This window comes from Oryctolagus cuniculus, chromosome X, assembly GCF_051225735.1.
Source record: "Oryctolagus cuniculus isolate XC-2025 breed Fujian yellow rabbit chromosome X, ASM5122573v1, whole genome shotgun sequence".
NCBI classification, from domain to species: domain Eukaryota; kingdom Metazoa; phylum Chordata; class Mammalia; order Lagomorpha; family Leporidae; genus Oryctolagus; species Oryctolagus cuniculus.
In genome coordinates, this window is record NC_142888.1 from 2,601,466 (window position 1) to 2,622,500 (window position 21,035).

The 21,035-nt window shown below is 45.7% G+C and overlaps 2 protein-coding genes across 5 annotated transcripts in view; one reads left to right on the top strand and one right to left on the bottom strand.

Moving 5' to 3' along the window:
* SYAP1 (synapse associated protein 1) overlaps positions 1-16,704 on the top strand; it is a 38,482-nt gene extending 21,778 nt beyond the window's left edge. Inside the window, exons 5-9 of the mRNA XM_002719916.6 lie at positions 1,140-1,279; positions 9,267-9,415; positions 11,272-11,330; positions 11,772-11,919; positions 14,577-16,704. Of these exons, the coding sequence (XP_002719962.1) occupies positions 1,140-1,279; positions 9,267-9,415; positions 11,272-11,330; positions 11,772-11,919; positions 14,577-14,704 (624 nt within the window). The 3' untranslated portion in view covers positions 14,705-16,704. The remainder of the gene's footprint in view (positions 1-1,139; positions 1,280-9,266; positions 9,416-11,271; positions 11,331-11,771; positions 11,920-14,576) is intronic.
* The window catches only part of CTPS2 (CTP synthase 2), a 196,239-nt gene that overhangs the window by 155,691 nt on the left and 19,513 nt on the right, over positions 1-21,035 (bottom strand). The gene's annotated exons all lie outside the window — the stretch shown is intronic.

The window sequence follows — 21,035 nt, forward strand, 5'->3', positions numbered from 1 at the left end:
CCAGGTGCATTAACAGGGAAACTGGATGGGAAGTGGAGCAGCCAGGACTCAAACCAGCACCAGTATGGAATGTGGGTGTTGCAGGCAATGGCTTTACCCACTGTAGCACAATGCCAGCAACTAAAATACATCTCTTTTTTTTTAAAAAAAAAAAAAAGAAAAAGAAATGAATTGGGGTGTGCAGTTGTACATCTCTGGGAGGTAACAGGTGATGGCCCAACTGCTTGGACCCCTGGTACCCATGTGGTAGACCCAGGTTGAGTTACAGGTTCCTGGCCTCAGTATGGCCCAGCCCTGGCTGTTGTGGGCATTTGGAGCATGAACTAGCTAGTGGAATGTCTCTCTCTTTTCTTTCTTTCCCTACCGCCTTTCAAAAAAAAAAAAGTAAAAATAAATAACATTTTTTTAAAAGAAATGTTGGGTCATATATTTCCCTTTGCTAACATGACTTGCTGACTCTTCAATTGTTTCTTTTTTTTTTTTTTTTTTTTTTTTATTTTTTGATAGGCAGAGTGGACAGTGAGAGAGAGAGACAGGTCTTCCCTTGCCGTTGGTTCACCCTCCAATGGCCGCCGCTGCAGCCGGCGCAGCGCGCTGATCCGATGGCAGGAGCCAGGAGCCAGGTGCTTTTTCCTGGTCTCCCATGGGGTGCAGGGCCCAAGCACCTGGGCCATCCTCCACTGCACTCCCTGGCCATAGCAGAGAGCTGGCCTGGAAGAGGGGCAACCGGGACAGAATCCGGCGCCCCGACCGGGACTAGAACCCGGTGTGCCGGCGCCGCAAGGTGGAGGATTAGCCTATTGAGCCACGGCGCCGGCTCAATTGTTTCTAAAAGGATTTACAGTAGCTTGCACATAACTAAAGGTGCCCACCAAAACAGACATGTATGTACGATGTCAAAATGTGATTTCAGCCAGCTGCATGCTGGCATTTCCTGGCCTCCCAAGTGGTCTGTCCAGATGAGAGTGTTAGGAAATAGGAGGAAGGACCAGTTCACCAGTCTGTCTTCCATGATAGGTTAAGGGTAGCCCATCAAAGGCTTTACGGGGAATTCAGTAGGTGGCCAGCCCACCATACACTGTTACTTATTCATTGCCTTTTGTGGTTTTCCCCCATGTTTGTCTCCTTTCTCATCAAAGGACAAGAGGAATTTCCTTCGTGACCCGCCAGCCGGTGTGCAGTTTAATTTCGACTTTGATCAGATGTACCCTGTTGCCCTGGTCATGCTGCAAGAGGACGAGCTGCTGAGCAAGATGAGATTTGCCCTTGTCCCAAAACTGTGAGCACTGTTTTCTCAAGCTGCAGGGCGCTGCTTATGCAGTGCGCGCTCCCCTTCCTGGTGGCCTCAGCCAGGTGCACAGTGTCAGAGAAGACTCTGGGAGGGGCCCGAGTGCTCTCAGAGCATCTGTCTGCTCATAAAAGCAGCCCCAAGACTTTGAGGTGGAGATGGGAAATTCTCTTTTGTCCCAGTTATAAGGTAGAACACATTTTCCTCCTAAAACAACAAACATGACCAAGTTAAAATCCAGGTCTACAAGGCCCATCAGGACCTTTGTCTTTCTGGAAAGAGACAGGACCGTTTTTCCAAGCTGACGACATTTCCCACTGAGGCCCTGCCCTTCCAGCAGGTGGTTTTTCCTCTGCAAAAGTTCCCCTCTGTCCAGTGCACACCTAAAGTCTCCTGTGGCTTTTTGTAATGACTCTGCCAACAGAGGGCGCCCTTCCTCTGGCTGCATGCTTGACTTTGGGCTGTGTGCCCCTCCCTCCACTCTCCCTAATCTTTTCCAGTCCAGTCCCTTGTATTGAAAATCTGTCTCATTTTTGCAATCAGCATTTTTTTTTTCACAGAGTGGACAGTGAGAGAGAGAGACAGAGAAAAAGGTCTTCCATTAGCCGTTGGTTCACCCTCCAATGGCCGCCGTGGCTGGCGCACCGCGCTGATCCGATGGCAGGAGCCAGGTACTTATCCTGGTCTCCCATGGGGTGCAGGGCCCAAGCACCTGGGCCATCCTCCACTGCCCTCCCTGGCCACAGCAGAGAGCTGGCCTGGAAGAGGGGCAACCGGGACAGAATCTGGCACCCCGACCGGGACTAGAACCCGGTGTGCCAGCGCTGCAAGGCGGAGAATTAGCCTAGTGAGCCGCGGCGCCGGCTGCAATCAGCATTCTTATCCCGGGAATATTCCCTTTTTCTTAGCACTCTTAACCTTTGTTACACAGAGACAGGGTCTTAGGGTTCCCCAAGGACATGAGTTTTCGTGACCTATTTTTTTCTCGGCCATTTTTCTGGAATGTTCATAGGGGTTTTGGGCTCTTATGGTTCATAGGCTGTCTGTACCTGTCCTGGCACATTAATAGCATTGTCTTGAAAGGATGCTTGGCCACTCTCTACTGGAACAGGCCTTTGAGACTGGGGAGTCTTAGAAGGCTGTATGCAAGTAGCTTCCCCTGAGAGGACTCCTCAACTTCCTGGCAGGCTGCAGGCAGGACAGTGACAAGAGCTTGGCTTGTCATCAGGGAACATGCAGACTTTCCCCTGGCCCCTGTGGCTTCAGTACAATGTTGCCCCCGCAGCCTCAGCTGCACCTGCTGTCCCAATTAGTGAGCCGTCTCTGTGCTTCATGGGAAGGACAGGATAGAGTCCAGAGCTGGCTCCACTCCTCCTATGTGCAGCCCAGCCTGCAGCAGTCCTGGCCTCCAGAGGATCTGGCTGCATCCCACTCCACGGTCTCTCTGCACTTCCACCCGAAAAGCAGGCCTGCTTCTTGCCAGCTGCCCCTCCTGCAGATAGCTCAAGGCCCCTGTCTCTGATCAATAAAGTACATTCCTGTTTGTCTCTCCCACGCCCAGTCTTTTGTCCTTACAGGATTTATCTTTGTAATTCCTTCTCTGTTATTTCCGAAGTATTTTCAGAGGGAGCACAGACATGTGTGTGTCTGCCCTGCTGTGTGTAGCTGGCTACATAGGGATCTTAGTAAACATTTCTTGGCTCTTTGGTTCATACCCACAGCAGCACAAGTCTTTGTCTGTGTGAGGACACCACTTTGGAAATGTTCTTCCAGACTTGGAGAAATGGCTATATAGAATCTTTTCTTTATTTTTATTCTTTGTAGTGCAACTCTGCTCCCTGTGAGTGATGAAATTTTTTTTAAGATTTATTTATTTATTTGAGAGGCAGAGTTAGAGAGAGCAGTCTTCCATCCACTGGTTCACTCCCCAAATGACCTCAACGGCCAGAGCTGGGCCAATCTGAAGCCAGGAGCAGGAGCCTCCTCCAGATCTCCCACGCAGGTGCAGGGGCCCAAGGACTTGAGCCATCTTCTACTGCTTTCCCAGGCCACAGCAGAGAGCTGGATCGGAAGTGGAGCAGCCAGGACTGGAACCGGCACATATATGGGATGCTGGCACTTCAGGCAGCAACTTTACCCAGTATGCCACAGTGCTGGCCCCTAATGATGAATTTCTACAACCCTCCATAACTCTCCCAAAAGAAGAGTATACGTTTTATGACTAAAATCTTATTTACATATTTTTTTAGATTGTGTCTAAAATACCTATTTTGCATTAAGGATACATAAGAAGAACCATCTAATCTGTTTCTGCATATGCTCACAACATCCTAGTAATGGACTTTTTAAAAAAGATTTGTTTATTTATGTACTTATTTGAAAGGCAGAGTGACAGAAAGAGAGGAAAAGACCCAGAAAGAAATCTTCCATCTGAGTCACTCCCCAAATGGCCACAACAATCAGGTCTGGACCAGGCGGAAACCAGGAGCCTGGTGCTCCATCCCAGTCTCTCACGTGGGTAGCAGAGGCCCAAGCACTTAGGCCATTTTCTGCTGCTTCCCCAGGTACATTACCAGGGAGCTGAATGAGAAGCAGGGTAGCCAGGACTCCAACTTGTGCTCCAATATGCGGTGCCAACATTGGAAACAGCACCTAAACCTGGTACACCACCATGCCAACATGAACAGTTTATGTATTTGTGTGTGTGTGTGTGTGTGTGCCCAAAACTTGTTGAAGCTCTTTCATCTCAGACTTAGAGGTTGTGCCTATTTTGAGTAATAGGTTCTAAAGGAAGAACGCCACAGCTCTGGGGTCCAGGTGGCCTTCATACCTGCAGGCTCCGTTGACTTGGAGACCCTGCCAGTAACACTGGGCTACATGCTGAGCTCCCTGTTCTGACTGCCACTCGAAGGACCATCTTGAGGCCCTGAATTGCTGGGGCCTGCGGCCTGGGGCGACCATAGCAGTCAGGTAAAATCCATCATTTTGGTTCTTGACAGTTCTTTTTTTTTTTTTTTTTTAATTTATTTATTTTTTTGATAGGCAGAGTGGACAGTGAGAGAGAGAGACAGGTCTTCCCTTGCCGTTGGTTCACCCTCCAATGGCCGCCGCTGCAGCCGGCGCACCGCGCTGATCCGATGGCAGGAGCCAGGAGCCAGGTGCTTTTTCCTGGTCTCCCATGGGGTGCAGGGCCCAAGCACCTGGGCCATCCTCCACTGCACTCCCTGGCCATAGCAGAGAGCTGGCCTGGAAGAGGGGCAACCGGGACAGAATCCGGCGCCCCGACCGGGACTAGAACCCGGTGTGCCGGCGCCGCAAGGTGGAGGATTAGCCTAGTGAGCCACGGCGCCGGCGGTTCTTGACAGTTCTAGACCTACCTCCCCTCCCCTATGCTGACAGAAAGTTTAGGTTTTGGAAAGCTTTGGAGAATTGCTATTTAGTGCTTAGTGTTTATAATTTGTCACAGGCTAAGTCAGCTTCCCGTCAAGTACTTTAATTCCAGTTTCCTATTGCTAATTTTGTTGAGGATAATTTAGAAATTATGGAGTTTTGTTTTTGTTTTCAAAAAAAATTGCGAGGCAGAGAGAAAGAGACAGAGCTCCCATCTGTTGGTTTACTCCCCAAATGCCCACAAAGCCTGAGCTGGACCAGAAGCAGGAAGTAAACCCAGACACGCCATTGTGGATGTGGGTATCTTTGCTGGGCTAAATGCCTGCTCCTCATTTTTATCCTCTGTAAGCCCTTCTCTGTTGCCAGTGTTTCCTGAAGGGGTTGAGGGTTTGGCCCAGTGAGCCAAGCTGCCTCCTGGGACACCTGTATCCCATATCAGAGCGCCAGTTGGAGTCCTTTCCAGCTTCCTACTAATGTGCCTGGGAAAGCAGTGAAAGATGGCCCAAGTGCTTAGGTCCCCGTCACCCATATGGGAGACCCGGATCAATTTCCTTGTTCTTGGCTTCAGCCTGGCCCATCGCTAGCTTTTGGAACCATTTGGGGAGTGAACAGCAGATGGAAGATTGAGGTCGCTTGCTTGTTCTCTGTGTCTCTGTCACTTCGCCTTTCAAAAATTAAATAAATCTTTTAAAAAAATGCTTCCTGAAGTATTTATGGATGAAAGGATATGATGTCTGGCATTTGCCTTAAATTATTCCAAAGCTCACCAAAGAAAAGTATGTGAGAGAGGGGAGTACACAGAACATGATAGGAAATGCAGGTAATTGTGGAAGCTAGGTCACTGGTACATGGAGTATATTGTTCTACTCTCTCCACTTTTGTTGTGTTGAAAATTTCCATAATAAAACCAAAAGTGAGCCATCACATGCAAATTATAGCACTTCTGGACTTCTCCTCACTGACACACATACAATTTTGATCATTTGAGATACTTCAGAACAGAATCCATCATTCATTGAGAACGCTTTAGAACGTTAGCACTGCCCCCTGACAGCCTGATATCAGGACCAAGAAAGGCCCTGCTGGTGTGTCACAGGCATCCTCAAGCCCCTTGGGCTGCCAGCACTAGGGAAAATCGCAAGTCCTCTCCAGCCTCAGGCTGTAACTGAGCTCAGTGTTTCTCAGAGGGTTTTCACAGGATACCAGTGCCTTAAAGCAGTCTGTTAATGTGTAAATGTTGGAGTTGATGTGCTCCAGGGATTTCTTCATCAAAGGACTTCTCAGAACCTTTATTGTTTTTTTTTAAAGATTTATGTACTTTTATTTGAAAGCAGAGTGACAGAGATAGTGCAAGAGACAGAAATAGATCTTTCATCTGCTGGTTCACTCCCCAAATGGCTGCAATAGCCAAGGCTGTTCCAAGCTGAAGCCAGAAGCCTGGAACTCCATGCAGGTCTCCCATGTGGGTGGCAGGAGCCCAAGTACTTGAGCCATTTCCCACTGCTTTAACAGCGAGTTGGATCTGAAGCAGACCAGCCAGGACTTGAACCAGCATGCCAGTGTGGGATGCCAGCATCCCGAGCAGCAGCCTAACCTACCCGCCCCTCTCAGAGCCTTTAGTTGTCATCTGAGCTGTGGTTCTTCTCCAGAGTTGCACAAGAACCTAGGTTAGTACCTGATGTATGTGGCACTCAGGAAATGAGAGTGGAAGTAAGAAAAGAACAGATGAGTGATATCTAGCAGCAAATTCCTTCTTGTTACATGGCCTAGCTTGTGCAGATGATCTTAGATTTTGCCTTTGTCACATGAAAGGCTAGCTCCCTGGCCTCGCTTCACCATTCACAAATGTGTTCTCACATTTCCTGTAAGGCAAGCCCTGTCCTGATTCACAATCCTGTGCGTTTTGTTAGTTTTCACTGATTTGCTTCTAACCCCTTTGAAGTGTGTTTTTCTGGCATACTTTCTTCCTCGATTTTCTACCCATGTTAAAAAACTTGGATCTCTTCTCATATACCAGGAAGGAAAGAGGCATTCCTCCAGCCTGTGGTCATTTCTACTTGCAGAAAAACGTTTTTAAAAATGAACAAGTTGAGGCTGGTGTTGTGGTGCGCTGATTTAAGCCTCTGCTTGGGACGCCCACATCCCATATTGGAGTGCCTATGATCAAGTCCTATCTCCACTTCCAGTCCAGCTTCCTGCTGATCAGCAGCCTAGGAGGCAGCATACGATGGCTTAAGTACTTGGGCCCCTGGCACCTAAGGGAGCTCCTGGCTGCCCACTTCAGCTTGGCCCAGCCCTCATTGTTGCAGACATTGAGTAAAACAGTAGATGGAAGTAATTTTCTCTTTCCTTTTCTCTCTGTCACTCTGTGTTTCAAATAAATAAGTGAACTTTAAAAAGAAACAAAGGAATGATCCTCCAGGCAAATAAGCAAAAATGAAAAGCAAGCAAAATCCTAACCACACACCCTGCAGCTCACCAAAGCCATTGCTGGGATATCCTTGGTTTGGAGGATATGTGTTTATGTACTTGTGTACTTTTTGTGTTTGTGGTAACTCATTTCATCTTCCATCCTAGAGGTTTTAATTCAGTTGCTGTGAGGTGAGCATAGTCGTCAATTTTTTCCCATTGTAATTATTGTGAAACAATCACAAGCTTACAGGAAGGTTGGAAGTACAACAGAAGGAACTCTCTTCTGAATCCTCTGAGACCTGATTCCCCATCACCACCAGTGCTCGCGTATATATTCTCTACATAGCTACAGCATGACCATCCGCACGTGGAAGCATCTTTCACACAGTGTTGCCCGCCAATTCTTAGGTCCTAGGCAGATTTTTCCGTGTGTCCCAACATCTTTTTCGGCAAAAGAGTGTAGTCAGACTCACAGCTTGCACTTAGTTTTCGTCTCGTCTGCTTCCCTCAGTCCATTGCATCCTCCCAGGTGACACACGCTACTACTTGTTCCATTCCTGTTCCCAGTGTGCTCACTTGACACTGGTATCCGTGAACTTATTCTTTTCCTTTTTGAAAATAAGCAGCATTTTGTAGGGAGGCACTTTGACACTGTCCATATTCTGTTCCTCATCAAACCTTTAACGTATTCATGAATTTCTTATCTGTATGGACTCATGGTCCTATGTTATACATACAGTGAGTTATAATCTGTTGCTATCGTTATTTATTTTGATGCTCAAATTATCACCAATGTGGCCGGTGCAGAGCCCGTGGAAGCTGACTCCTCCGTCCTTTTAACTCATTCCCATCATTCTTTGGGTGTTTTCTTGCTTTCTGGCACAAGATAAACCAGGCTCGTTTTGTTCTTTCTCTGTTCTAGCCCCAGAATTGGCTATTTACCCAGGAAGCTGGGCAGTGCTATTTAGGAAGCAAGATCTGGGTGCCATGTGTGCTCATTGCTATTGGGGTGTCACTACTACTCACCTTGTCCAAGGATGCAGCTAGGGAATTTGCATGTGTCCGTTTATAACTAAATGGAATAAAAACCATGGTTCACAGTGATACCCTGGGAGGGCCCTTCTAATTTTCCCCTATCCGTGATTTTTTTTTCAATGATTTATTTATTTGAAAGAATTACAGTGAGAGGAGAGACAGATCTTCTATCCACTAGTTCACTCCCCAAGTGGCTGCAGTAGCCAGAGCTGGGCCAGGCCAAAGCCAAGAGCCAGGAGCTTCATCCAGGTCTCCCATGTAGGTGGCAGAGGACCAAACACTTGGGCCATCTTTTGCTGTTTTACCAGGCACATTAGCAGGGAGCTGGACCAGAAGTGGAGCAGCTGGGACTCGAACCAGCAGCCACATGCATGCCAGTATCACAGGTGGCAGCTTTACCCGCTACGCCACAATGCAGGCCCTCCCTTTCCATGATTTTAACTCCTTTCACAGTGAGAAACCCGTTTCCCACTACCTTATGCAATCAAGCCCCCTGCATGTAACCAGTTTCCCATTTTTGTCACTACCCACCCCTCTCCTCAGATACCCTTTTCTCCCTGCTCAATTCTCACTATCCATTCCAGGCTGCCCGCTGTGTGGACACTTCGTTACCCCAGGTGGGCACCAGCACCACACACCAGGCAATTCTAACATGCAGCCACATTTGGGAACCCCAAACAGTTCTCTCAGGCTGAACTGCACTTTGGTCTTTTTCTCAACTGTCTCCCACCTCATTGCTAACTCTTACCAGTTGCCACTTATTAGTAGGCTGCCAAGTATTTCCTTTCACAAGGAACAACACCCACGATGCTTCCTTCTCACTGCTTGAAAGCATTTAATCCTCTAGGTAACAGCGGATGGTGGGTGGAGTCCTGCCTCTGCTTGCAGTCCCCCAGGGTAGTTTTTCACAACAGTGCCACGGGCAGTGTTGTTAACCATCGAAATCCCAAGCAAGGCTGGGCTTTCTTCTGCCTTCAGGGACTGTCTGTGGCTACTGTTGTTCAGCAATGGGCAACTCCTTTGCCCCTTGGTTGGGTTTGAAAGTTTGAACTATCCATGCTGGTTGTCCCCTCTGACAAGTGGGCTCTGGGTGGACTTGTATGCACACACTCTTACGTGGGTGCTTCTGTCTGTGTTGCAGCCTGAAGGAAGAGGTGTTTTGGAGAAACTACTTCTACCGTGTGTCCCTGATTAAGCAGTCGGCCCAGCTCACTGCCCTCGCCGCCCAGCAGCAGGCCGTGGCAAAGGAGGGGAAGAACAGTGGCGCCAACGCTGATCTGCCTCTGACAGGTACTTTTGGGGCAGGACACATCACTCTGGGAAATACAAGTTTAAAATACTCTTTTAAAAATGCGTATCTTAGTGATTTTAATGAGCTTGTCATCTTGTATGTACCAGAAATGTACAAGAAATGTCATCATCTTCTGGCAAAATGATTTTCTTTCCAGAAAATATCTGACCCAGGTCATGGATGCCTTCCCCAAGCTTGCCTTCCCTTTGCTATCTCATTTCCTTTCCTCTTTCCTTTGGCATTTTTTCCTCTTTTTTCTCCCTCAAAGCAGCCATCTTGCCCACAACTCTTCCTTTCCCTTTCCCATGAGCCTCTTGACACCTCCTGTGCTCCACTCTGGGTCAGTCCACCTTGTTCTCTTTGTGTCTTGGTCTTTCATGCAGCCTGGTGTTTCCCTGGTATGCATAGTCTGTAGAGCAGAGTGATGCTGCCTCCTGTTCAAGGGAGCAGCAGCCAGCTCGGGGCTGGTATCTAACCCTTTCTAGTGACACTGTACCCTAGTTGTGGGGCAGGGTTTCTATAATATTAGCAGCTATTTGATTCCTGTGATAGTCATTAAAAAAAAAGAAGTGTATTTAGTGTCACAGTTGTAATTTTGAGTGTGTACCTGCTGTGTATGTAAAGACACTAATGACAGTTGCACAATTATCCCACCAGAAATGAGCGCACTTTTGTAATGGAATTTGTAATGATTGAGCAAAACAGCATGGCCTCAATCAAGTACAGGTTGTACAGACAACTGGGAAAGTATCCGACACTGCATTTAAGATCAGGGAAACTGAATGAAATTGATCTACGTTAAGATGTACCCTTTTGTATATACAAGAAATCTTGTTACAGTTCATGAAAAATGTGTATTATGAAAAAACTATGCATGGATTTCAAAACAATTTTTATGCTAAAATAAACTTATCTTTTAATTCTGTTTTTTCTACAAACTTTAAAATATTTTTGCTTGTTTATTTGAGAGAAAGATGAGAGACATACACACATATACATACACAGTCCTATGCACTGGTTTACCCCCTAAATACCCACAAGTGACTGGGACTGAACTGAGCCAGAGCTGGGATCCGGGAATTGAATCCAGGTACTGAATCCAGGTCTCCTGCACGGGCGCAGGAACTCAATCATTTGGACCATCAACTCTGCCTCCAAGGGTCTGCTGTGAAGGCAGCAGGAATCAAAGTGGTGCCAGCTTTCAGGCCTAGTATTCCAATATGAGATGCAGGCATGTTAACCGGCATCCTGATCACTAGGCAAACCTGTAGATATTAATATTCATCCCAATTGCCTATCGTTCTTTAGAATATATTGATTTTACTGTAAAATGCCCTTTTACCAAATACAACCTAGTTAACAAAATGGACTTCAGAGACTGACTACTCAGTTAAGCCTGTCTATTTAGGAAGGTTACTGGGATGAAAAGGAGGCCCTTGAGAAAAGAGGTGGCAGCTGTGACTGGGCATTGCATCTTTTGTGCTTTTTAGCGTTCATGACAACAGGGATACTTGAGGAATAATTTAATTCTTATAATCCTGGAAGAGCAGAACTGTTCTTTGGTGCATTTTGCTAGCATTGAAGTCAAATATGTTTTCCTGCTGGATGTTTTATATAAGGAGCATTCAACAGGATGATAGGTTAAAAATATCCCCAAAAGTAAGAGGTTGAGATAGTTTGACATGACTGTTTCTTGCATTAACGTGAGAAAAGCTGAAAGCATAACCTAAAAGCTCATTTCTGAAAATTATTTAGTATCATCATTTTTGTAGCTATCTTAGCTCTTATTCTAGTACATATTCAGAACTGACCCAAGCAATTATTTTATTCTGTCTATTTTATTCTCACTTCTTAGAGGCAGTACGGCCCAAAACTCCACCTGTTGTAATCAAATCTCAGCTGAAAACTCAAGAGGTAATGCAGTTTTATATTGTACCTAGTAGTTGATGTTTGGCAAGGAAGTAACTGTGTTAACCATGATACCTCTTAAAACTACTTAGGAACATGGGTCTTAATCTGTTTTGAGACAAACTGTCTGGTGCTTGTAACTAGCCAAGGACCTTTCCACTGAGCGAATTACTGGCATCGATAATGCTAGATGAGCTCCTTAGGGATGAGAGAGGATGGTTGAACTATCCAAACTGACTGAGAATAATAGCCTCAGGTGGTAACGCAGTTAGTTACCAAGCAACTGTGCAAGTTAGAAGGTTGTAGAGCAGTGATCATTGTCTTGGAGCTAGCAGCAAGAGAAAATGAAAATTAAGCTGCCTTAAATTGTGAGACCACTGTAAGCAAGAGTTCTAGCACAAAAATGTTGCTGAGAAAGGCATTTTAAAAGCTCTTGTTGCATTTCAGGATGAGGAGGAAATTTCTACTAGCCCAGGAGTTTCTGAATTTGTCAGTGATGCCTTCGATGCCTGTAACTTAAATCAGGAAGATTTAAGGAAAGAAATGGAGCAACTTGTGCTTGACAAAAAGGAAGAGGAGACAGCTGTATTAGAAGGTAAAAAACCAAAACAAACTGTTATTTTCCCCAATTCCAAAGTTGACTGTGGAAACATACAAAATATCTTGTACAGTGTACAAAAATATCTTGTAAATGTTGCACAAAAATTGATCCTCTGTTTTCCACTAGAAGGTAGAGCTAACAAACATGACCAGATCTCGTGTCTCTTTCTCTGTCTTAAAAACTCACAGAAGCAGCTCAAAGGGCTTGGGAGTCTGTTTTGATCTTCGAGTTCCTCTGGTGAAACCCACTGAGACTCAGAGATGTTAAGTGATTTGCCCAATGCAGCTCAGCATCAAGATCATGTGGCCAGGAAGGAGGTGCAAGCAGAGATGCTGCCCTCCAGTCTTCTGCTGGAAGCCCTACCATTCTGTTTAGCTGCACACATGTTTATGGGAGCTTCTTTGCCTGGCTGCTGTGGGCAAAAAGAGCATCACTTCTGAGAAGAAACAAGCTGCCTTTGAAAACTATTTTCTTTTTTTAAGATTTATTTATTTGAAAGTCAGAGTTAGAGACAGAGACATCTTCCATCAGCTGGTTCACCCCCTAAATGGCCTCAACAGCTGGTGCTGGGCCCGACTGAAGCCAGGAGCCAGGAACTTCTTCAGGTCTCCCATGTGGGTGGCAGGGTCCCAAATACTTGGAATATCTTCTGCTGCTTTTCCAGGTGCATTAGCAGGAAGGTGAATTAGAAGTAGAGTAGCTGGTATTCGAACCAGTGCCCATATAGGGTGCTGGCGTCGCAGGCAGCAGCTTAACCTGCTATGCCACAGCACTGGCCCTGAAAAACTAATTTTAAAAAGAACTGGGTGGGTGGAGCACTGGGACAAGTTACTAGAGCAAAAGCAAAAGATTGGGTTAATCATCTCAGACCTGCATTGCACTCAGGAAGCCGCTGTCCCCACAGTTGTGCAGGGTGCCAGCTAGGAAAGTAGCCTCCAAAGGTGAACCTGAACCCTGTGGGCATGCTGTGGAGGAACTCTGGAGGAGGGAACTGAGAAGGAAGCAGGAGGGAGGCAAAGTGAAAACCTGGGCTGTTTAGACCCTGAGACCCCTCCCACCCTGGCTGGTTTCTGAGAAGGCTGCTGGCCACTATGGAAGGAGGGAGGGAGGGAGAGCTAGGGCCAGCTTTGCAGTGGTTCCCTTTGGACTAGTGTCAACCCTCGTACAGAGGCCCCACGGGAAACTGGCAGGAGCTCCGGGCTGGGGGAGCTGCTGTCCTTTTCTCTGAATTTCTGGCGGAGCTCTAATTTGGACCACTTAACGTTCTCTTATATGTCTTGGCTCCCCAGCTCAATTATAAGCGCCGCAAGCACAGTTGCACTTTGTGTTTCTGTGTCTCTGAGACACCTAACACGGGGCTTAGTACTCACCAAGCACCTGATAAATGCTTGTGGAATCAGTGCTTTCCTGTGCAACACACAACACCTTTTCCCTTGAGGTCACTGTTGCAGAAAAATGAAAGCATCTTATTTTTGCTTTCTTTACAGCTAAGTTTATTTTTAAACGATTAAAATGAATTTTAGCTCTCCTTTTTTTCAGGAGCTAGTTTGTTTTCTCACTGTTTTATATCACTGCATAGCAGATGCCTTACCCTATGCATACACACTCATGCACATGTAAGTTGTACCATTGAGTCTCAGCTTGGAAGACCTATGCAAGAGCTCCAGGTGGAGCATCATGGGAGAGCCCAGGCTTTGGCTAGGGATTGCCCGACGTCAGATCCTGGTGTCTGTTGCCACTCTAGGGAGACAGGCTCTTTCTCAGTGTGGTGGGTGAACACAGGCTGTGGAAGCTGCAGATCTGCTTCCCTCTGTGCGTCTGTCGCTGTTAAGAGGTGTAATCTTAGAGCAGGTGTCATGCCACACCATGTTAAGCGAGAGTGCCTGGGATCGATTCTTGCCTCTGCTTCTGATCGAGCTTCATGCTAATGCACCTGGGAGGCAGTAGATGCTGGCTCAAGTGCTTGGGTTCCTGGCTCCTGGCTTCATCCTCGTTTAGCCCTGGTTGTTGCGGGCATTTGGGTAGTGAACCAGTGAATGGGAACTCCCCCCACCCCACCCACCTCACCCCATCACTCTGCCTCTCAAATAAATACAACATTGAAAAAAATTATTTTTTTAAAAAGGTGTGCTCTTGGGCAACTCACTTAAGCTTGTCATCTAATCTCTCTAGGCTTCCATTTGCCCATGTATAAGATGGGGGTCCCAGTGCTATCTTCTCCATGGCTTGTTCTGAGGATAAAAAGAGTGACACATAGAAAGCAGTTAGGTCGGCGCCCAGCTTGGTAAGGGCCCGATAAACATCCACTGTTTTGGCTGCCATCATCATCCCTGGTGGTGGTAAAAAGTGATTTGCAGCCAGTTATCAACTATCCATATAAATCAAGGGAAAAGCAGAGGTCTAGGTAAAGCAAAATAATAGCCAAAATTCATTGATGACAGCTGATACCTTTGCTTCTACATTAACAAGTTCCTCTTTCTAATTATATTTCTCCTTGGTCACTGTGAAAATTTGTTCCTTTCTGAGCACACACAGGAATGAAGCCTGGGATTTTAAAAATTATTGTGGTCGTTGAAGTTGACTGAATTGTTGACACCAGCTTTATGAGTTCGGGGAGAACCTTTCTTTTCCCTCTCCTTTGTCTCTTTTAGAGGATTCTGCAGACTGGGAAAAGGAGCTACAGCAAGAACTTCAGGAATACGAAGTGGTGACAGAATCAGAGAAGCGAGATGAAAACTGGGATAAGGAGATAGAAAAAATGCTTCAAGAGGAAAACTAATGTTTCCTGAAGTAACTGAGTGATCCTTAACAGTCTACCAACTGACATTAAAATTGTAGATGTTGACACTCACTGAATCAGAAGGCATGGAGTAAAACTTTGTGAAATTCAGAATTATTCTTTCTCAAGTTGAAACTTGCCTATTCTACTTTTAAAAGCGTATATAGAACAGTTATTCTAGTAATGAAAAAGGAATATATTATGTCACATTTCTTTAATTATAAATCAAGTAATAGCTGTTCTTTAAGGGTGGTATGAATATCTTTGCCACAGAAACACAAGTAAAATTAGAGTTGTTTTCCATGAGGTCAATAATCTAATTTATTTTACAGTCCCGGTTTTCTAAACATTTTGTACTCCTCCTTGCATTTTCATTAATTCATGAATGTTAAAGTACTTAAATAGATTGATTATTATGAAAATGACCAAATTATACCAAAGAATTTAAAAAGAAGCACTTTCAGAACTTTTTTCTTGCTAGGTATTTTGTAAAATTCCATCTGGAAGCCAAAAGATACAATAAGTTGGTTTTTAATGATATAAACATCTACACAATTTGACATGACAAAATGCTGTGCAAACATACTGAGGCCTTTTCTTTCCTTCCTTCCTTTTCTTTTCTTTTCTTTTCTTTTCTTTTCTTTTCTTTTCTTTTCTTTTCTTTCTACTATTCCACAAATAAAGTGTGGGGACCTTCCATCCTTTTTGTACTAATAATCTTCAGGCTGTCTACCTTAAACTCTGTTCTTGTTGTAATTGTCACCACATATAAATGTTCTAACTTATCTTAATTAAACTGTCAGTCTTTATAAAATTGCATTCCTTTGAGTACAACTTCTGGGAACCTTATTAATTCTACATGTATTTTGCTACACCAGCAGGCATATGTTCAGAGAGTGATTATTTTAGCATTTGCTTCTCAAATTTTTGATTTTCCAAGGAGCCTTTATTTCATAAAGGGGAAAAGAATTAAGATGTTTCTTTATAAGAAAAATGTACATATTTATATTCTTGGCCCCATAAAAATGAGCCTATGGTCCTCTAGCAAAGAGAGAACTGGTCAGGGAGAGAACTGGGCTGGGTCCAAGCGCTACTCTTGTGTCCGTGCCCAGGAATGAGCTGGACCGCCTCAGCTGTTGTCACTCAGGTTACATCAGAGCAGCCAGCTCCTGTGTTCTGTGAAACTTCTGGCCCCATTATCAAAAGATGCCCACTTGTGTTACCACTACTTGTTATTACTGAGGTGGAGTTCGGGACTAAGCGGCAACTTCTGAAATATGCTCCTGAGGGCAAACGTTTTATGTTTTCTTTTTCATAGTAGAGTTTGCTGGAAGAAAAGAAATGTTTTTAAGCAGCTAAAATATCCAACATGTAAGGAGATCAGGAGGTGACAGTGGCTGGCTCCTAGTGTCTGCACTAAAATGCTTATTAATGTTAAATAAATACAGAAAAGCAAAGTTTTTAGAGAAAGGAGGAAAAAAAACCTAAAGTGGCACTAGAAGTCTGTTATGGTTGTTACTATCAATTTTACATGATCCTCTTATTATTTAAAAGTAACCTAATTGTGTATTCGTTCATGAAGATAAAGGGTAAAGGGAGATCCCGTACAGAGCAGAGAATACGGTTGTGCTATACTTTTATGGCTTCATCAAGGAGCAAAATGTTGGGAAGCACGTTTGCAGTGCAGCAGGTTATGCTGCTGCTTTGGGATACCGGTGTACCAGGTGGGAGGGCCAATTCGAGTCCTGGCTACCCTGCTTCTGATTCAGCTCCCTGCTGATGCGCCTGGGCAGGAGCAGATGATGGCTTGAGCTCTTGGGCCCCTGCCATCCATGTGGGAGACCAGGATAGAGTTCCAGCCTCCTGCCTTCAGCCTGGCCCAATCCCAGCTGTTCTGGGCATTTGGGGAATGAACCAGTACATGGAAGAATTCCCTCTTCCTCTCCCTCTTTCTCTGCTACTCTGCCTTTCAAATAAATAAATAAACCCTTGTTTTTAAAGGAGTAAAATTTTTTTTGCTTTAGTAAATTACACAGGTAGCTGAAGTGTTATTCCTTTAGAGGGCAAAATAACTTATAACCACATTTGGTGGGAAATCTCTCAGTATTTACTATGTGCCTGGTGATTAGCCAACAAGATGCATTAAGCATAAAAGCATGGATTTAAAAAATACTTAAATACTAGCATATTTTGTCACTCTGCAAGGATTAAACCTCACTATTTAGGGTGTGGCCTAGGAACCAGCATTGTGGGCTCTGCCCTGAGAGTTTACTAGAAATGCATAGTCTCCGCCACCGCCCACCCCCACCCCCACAGGAATGAGAATGAGCCTCACAGGTTGGGCTGTGCTGGTCTAATATTCTTTCCTGGCAGCTAAGGTTTCGGTTGCTTTCCCTTCTCCCCTCCACTCCCTGCCCTTGGACAGCAGTGGGTTCAAAGTTGGTGGCTCTGGTGTCTCCTCTCAGGGTATGCTCCTTGTCTCCCGCTGGCTCCCTTTTCCCCACTGGCAAAATGAAGAGGACCCAGCTTTCCAGGAGGAGGAGGGAGAATCTTGCTGAACTCGCTTTTCTAATCTCATACATTGCCAACGAGACTGAGCTCATCTTGGGTGGCATGGCGCACCGTTCTAGGGAAAGTGCCCACTGCCACAAGACACAGAGAGAGGCTCTCTGAGAACCACTTGACATCATTGATACGCTGTCTTCTGGCTACTAGGAGACGTGGGAGGGCTGATGTGCCTGGAGGGCCCTAGAGGATGCTGTATTTATATTCATGAGACAAAATAACTGCGATAGTTTAAAAGCTGCTGTGGCATGGGGCCAGAGGCAGCTGTTCTCAGGGCATGGAGTCAGTGTTACCCGAGAAGTAACTATCCGTTTATTTGTGGTGGCAGCAGCTTGTGGCCAAGCAGGTAAATCCTCAGCTGAGTCCACCATGCTTCCAACTGTAACTTCCGCAGTCACAGCATCAGAATCCCCTACTAGAGAAAGTGGTTTTATGCAAACTGAGAAGTCAAAATTGATAAAATTTTGAAAAAGTTCAGCTAGAGAAGCTTATTTTTCCAGAGGTAAGGCAGCAATTGGGCTCGCACTCACAGTGTTTTAAGATGAAGCATCTCGTCTCGGGGCCAGTGTCCTGGCCCAGCTGGTTAAGCCACTGCTTTGGACACCCACATCCCATATCAGAGTGCTTGGGATCAAGTCCCACCTCCACTTCCCATCGAGCTTCCTGCCAAAGCACCTGGGAAGCAGAAGATGATGGCCCAAGTACTTGGGTTCCTGACTCCTGCCTTTGGCCTAGCCCAGCCTGGCTGTTGCGAGTATTTTGGAAGTAAACCAGCAGATGGAAGATCTTGCATACATGTGCTCTCTCTTTCTCACCTCTTCCTGTCTCGGTATCACTTTGTCTTTCAAATAAATAAATCTTTTTAAAAGTTCATGAAAAATGCTTATTATGAAAAAACTTTTTACCAAAGTGAGTTTATGTTTTAATTCAATTTCTCCATGAACTTTTGAGCACACTCATATAGTTGTTGCCGAACATCACCCCAAGCTGGCTGGAGGCATTGCTGTAGAACCCCTAAACTGGTCCACTCGCCTGACAAGCAGAAAGCCAATCGCTGACATTGGGGTGGTAGAAGAAAGTAGGTATTCATTGCAGAGCAAGGAGCCAAGCAGCTATTGGTTAATTCCCAGGATGCAAGTTCCTGGTTGGTCAGGGAGCTCATGACCTTCCTTTGATTGGTCAGTGATGCTGTACTCCTTAGGGAATTTATGGTAGCCAGGTGGGCTTCAGTTGATCTGCAGGTTATGTGAAGCTGGCAGTTCCATTGTGCCCAGACCTGGAATTCCCCTACACAAATCACCCCAGGACAACACTGGCCATCAAGGTTCTTATCTATGGGAGAAGCAAATGACTCCTTGAGTCTGGTGATTAGAACCTTGTAAGGCCAGCTGGATCACTCCCTCAAGTCAGTGAATTCCTTTTGATAAGAGGCAGGCAAGGACACCTTGGGCTAAGGGAGAAAGACAAGAGGCTGGGTCCAGCTTTTATATTATGGGGGTTTGGTTTCATAGTGATCTATCTGGTTCTTTCCTGACAACCATGGTGAGCAGGAACTGTGCTTTCTGCTGGCTAGAACTGAAACTCAGTGAGGTTAACCAGCTCCCATGACCTAATAAAGGTAGTAGATCAATTCATCGTAATGGAGGATTTGGGCGACAGCTACAGTGTCCACACTGGAATAAGGGTAATAACCAGAATGTGGGTGGTAGTGTCAGTGTTCTTTATTTTGATTAACAGGATGCATGTGAATGAAATTGAGGCATGAGAATAGACGCTATCCACACTGGGACAACATACAAAATTACAGAATCAAGCACAGCAGTTGATGGACCTCTGTTTTTTTTTGTTTGTTTTGTTTTTGACAGGCAGAGTTAGAGAGAGAGACAGAGAGAAAGGTCTTCCTTTCCATTGGTTCACCCCCCAAATGGTTGCTATGGCCGGCATGCTGCGCTGATCCGAATCCAGGAGCCAGGTTCTTCCTCCTGGTCTCCCATGAGGTGCAGGGCCCAAGCACTTGGGCCATCCTCCACTGCAGTCCCGGGCCACAGCAGAGAGCTGGACTGGAAGAGGGGCAACCGCGACAGAATCCGGTGCCCCAACCGGGACTAGAACCCGGTGGGCCGGCGCCGCAGGCAGAGGATTAGCCAAGTGAGCCTGCCAACGTGATGGACCTCTTAATGTCCCCATTAGCATGCTTTTAGAAATGGGCTCAACTGATGAATCTCCTGGCCAGAAGTGGTCATTCTCAACCTCTGTGGCACAGTGGAACCACCTGGGGAGCCCAGGTGCCACTGATGCCTGGGCCTCACCTCATAGATGCTGAGTTAGTGGGCCCTGGTGTAGCTCTGAGGGTCAGGATTGTTAACTCCTGTATCACCCTAGTGAGCCACCAGGATTAAGAGCTGCAGGGCTTGGGAAAGCCTGAGAGAAAATCGGGGAACTTTGCAAGACGCTTTTCATTAGTAAAGTGGAAAGAGCTGTAGGACCTGTTTTTAAGGTCCATCCCTTGTCTAAAACGTTCCCCTATTTTAGAGGGGTCCTTGCAAAAGGGATACTATTTTAGTTCTATTTTCAAGTGGGCTTTGTTCTTGAAATGTACACTATCTTGAACTTTCAGATTGAATGCAGCAGATTAAATATATGCATTCATCCCCACTCCCCACTCAATTATGTTAAATTCCTGATGACAAAAACAGGAGAGCAGAAAACAGCTGCCAAGTGATGGCAAGAATATTTTCATGCGTCAGAGGCTAGCAAAGGCTCAGGAATTCTGGGCACGGAGGAAAAAGGGTGGGCCACCTCTATCAGAATCTACAATTTAAAATCCCCAGGGAATGGTGCACAAGTATATTATTATGAGATATAGAAGCAAACAGATGAAACACATATAGAAGCAAACAGATGAAACTGCTAAGAGTAGAAAATGACAGTTCCTGGGAAGGGCAGGCCAATGGTCTGTAAGTAATTTGACTTCTAAAATTAAGTGCATGCATCATTTAGATTTTGTTTTAAATACCTACTTTTCACAGGCATTCAGGGAGAACGGCATGCAAACACTGTAGATGGGAATGTAAAATTGTGAAATCTTTCCAAACAGCAGTTGGGTAATATAGATCAAAATTTTAAATGTGGGGAACCCTTAATGTAGCATTTCTACCCTTAGAATTTATTCTAAGGAAGTAATTGGACAAGCATTGCTTTGATTGCAACATAGAAAAATTGGAAATTACCCACATGTCCTACACCAGAATCTTGATTTGAAAGAATGATGGCTTATACATAAAAGAGAATTGTATGCAAATACTTTGAGATGGATTTCATACCCAACAGATGGTTAAAAAAATTAAAAATCTAAAAATAGCAAGAGTTAGTAAGCATGTGAAACAACAGGAATGTTGATATGCGCTGACAGGAGTGTACACTGGCATAATCTCTTTGGGAAAAAGCCAAAACTGGCATTACTTAAATGAAAACTTGAAAATCTATGTCTCGGCCGGTGCCGTGGCTCACTAGGCTAATCCTCCACCTTGCGGCGCCGGCACACCGGGTTCTAGTCCCAGTCAAGGCACCGGATTCTGTCCCGGTTGCCCCTCTTCCAGGCCAGCTCTCTGCTGTGGCCAGGGAGTGCAGTGGAGGATGGCCCAAGTGCTTGGGCCCTGCACCCCATGGGAGACCAGGATAAGTACCTGGCTCCTGCCATCGGATCAGCGCGGTGCGCCGGCTGCAGCGCGCCGGCCGCGGCGGCCATTGGAGGGTGAACCAACGG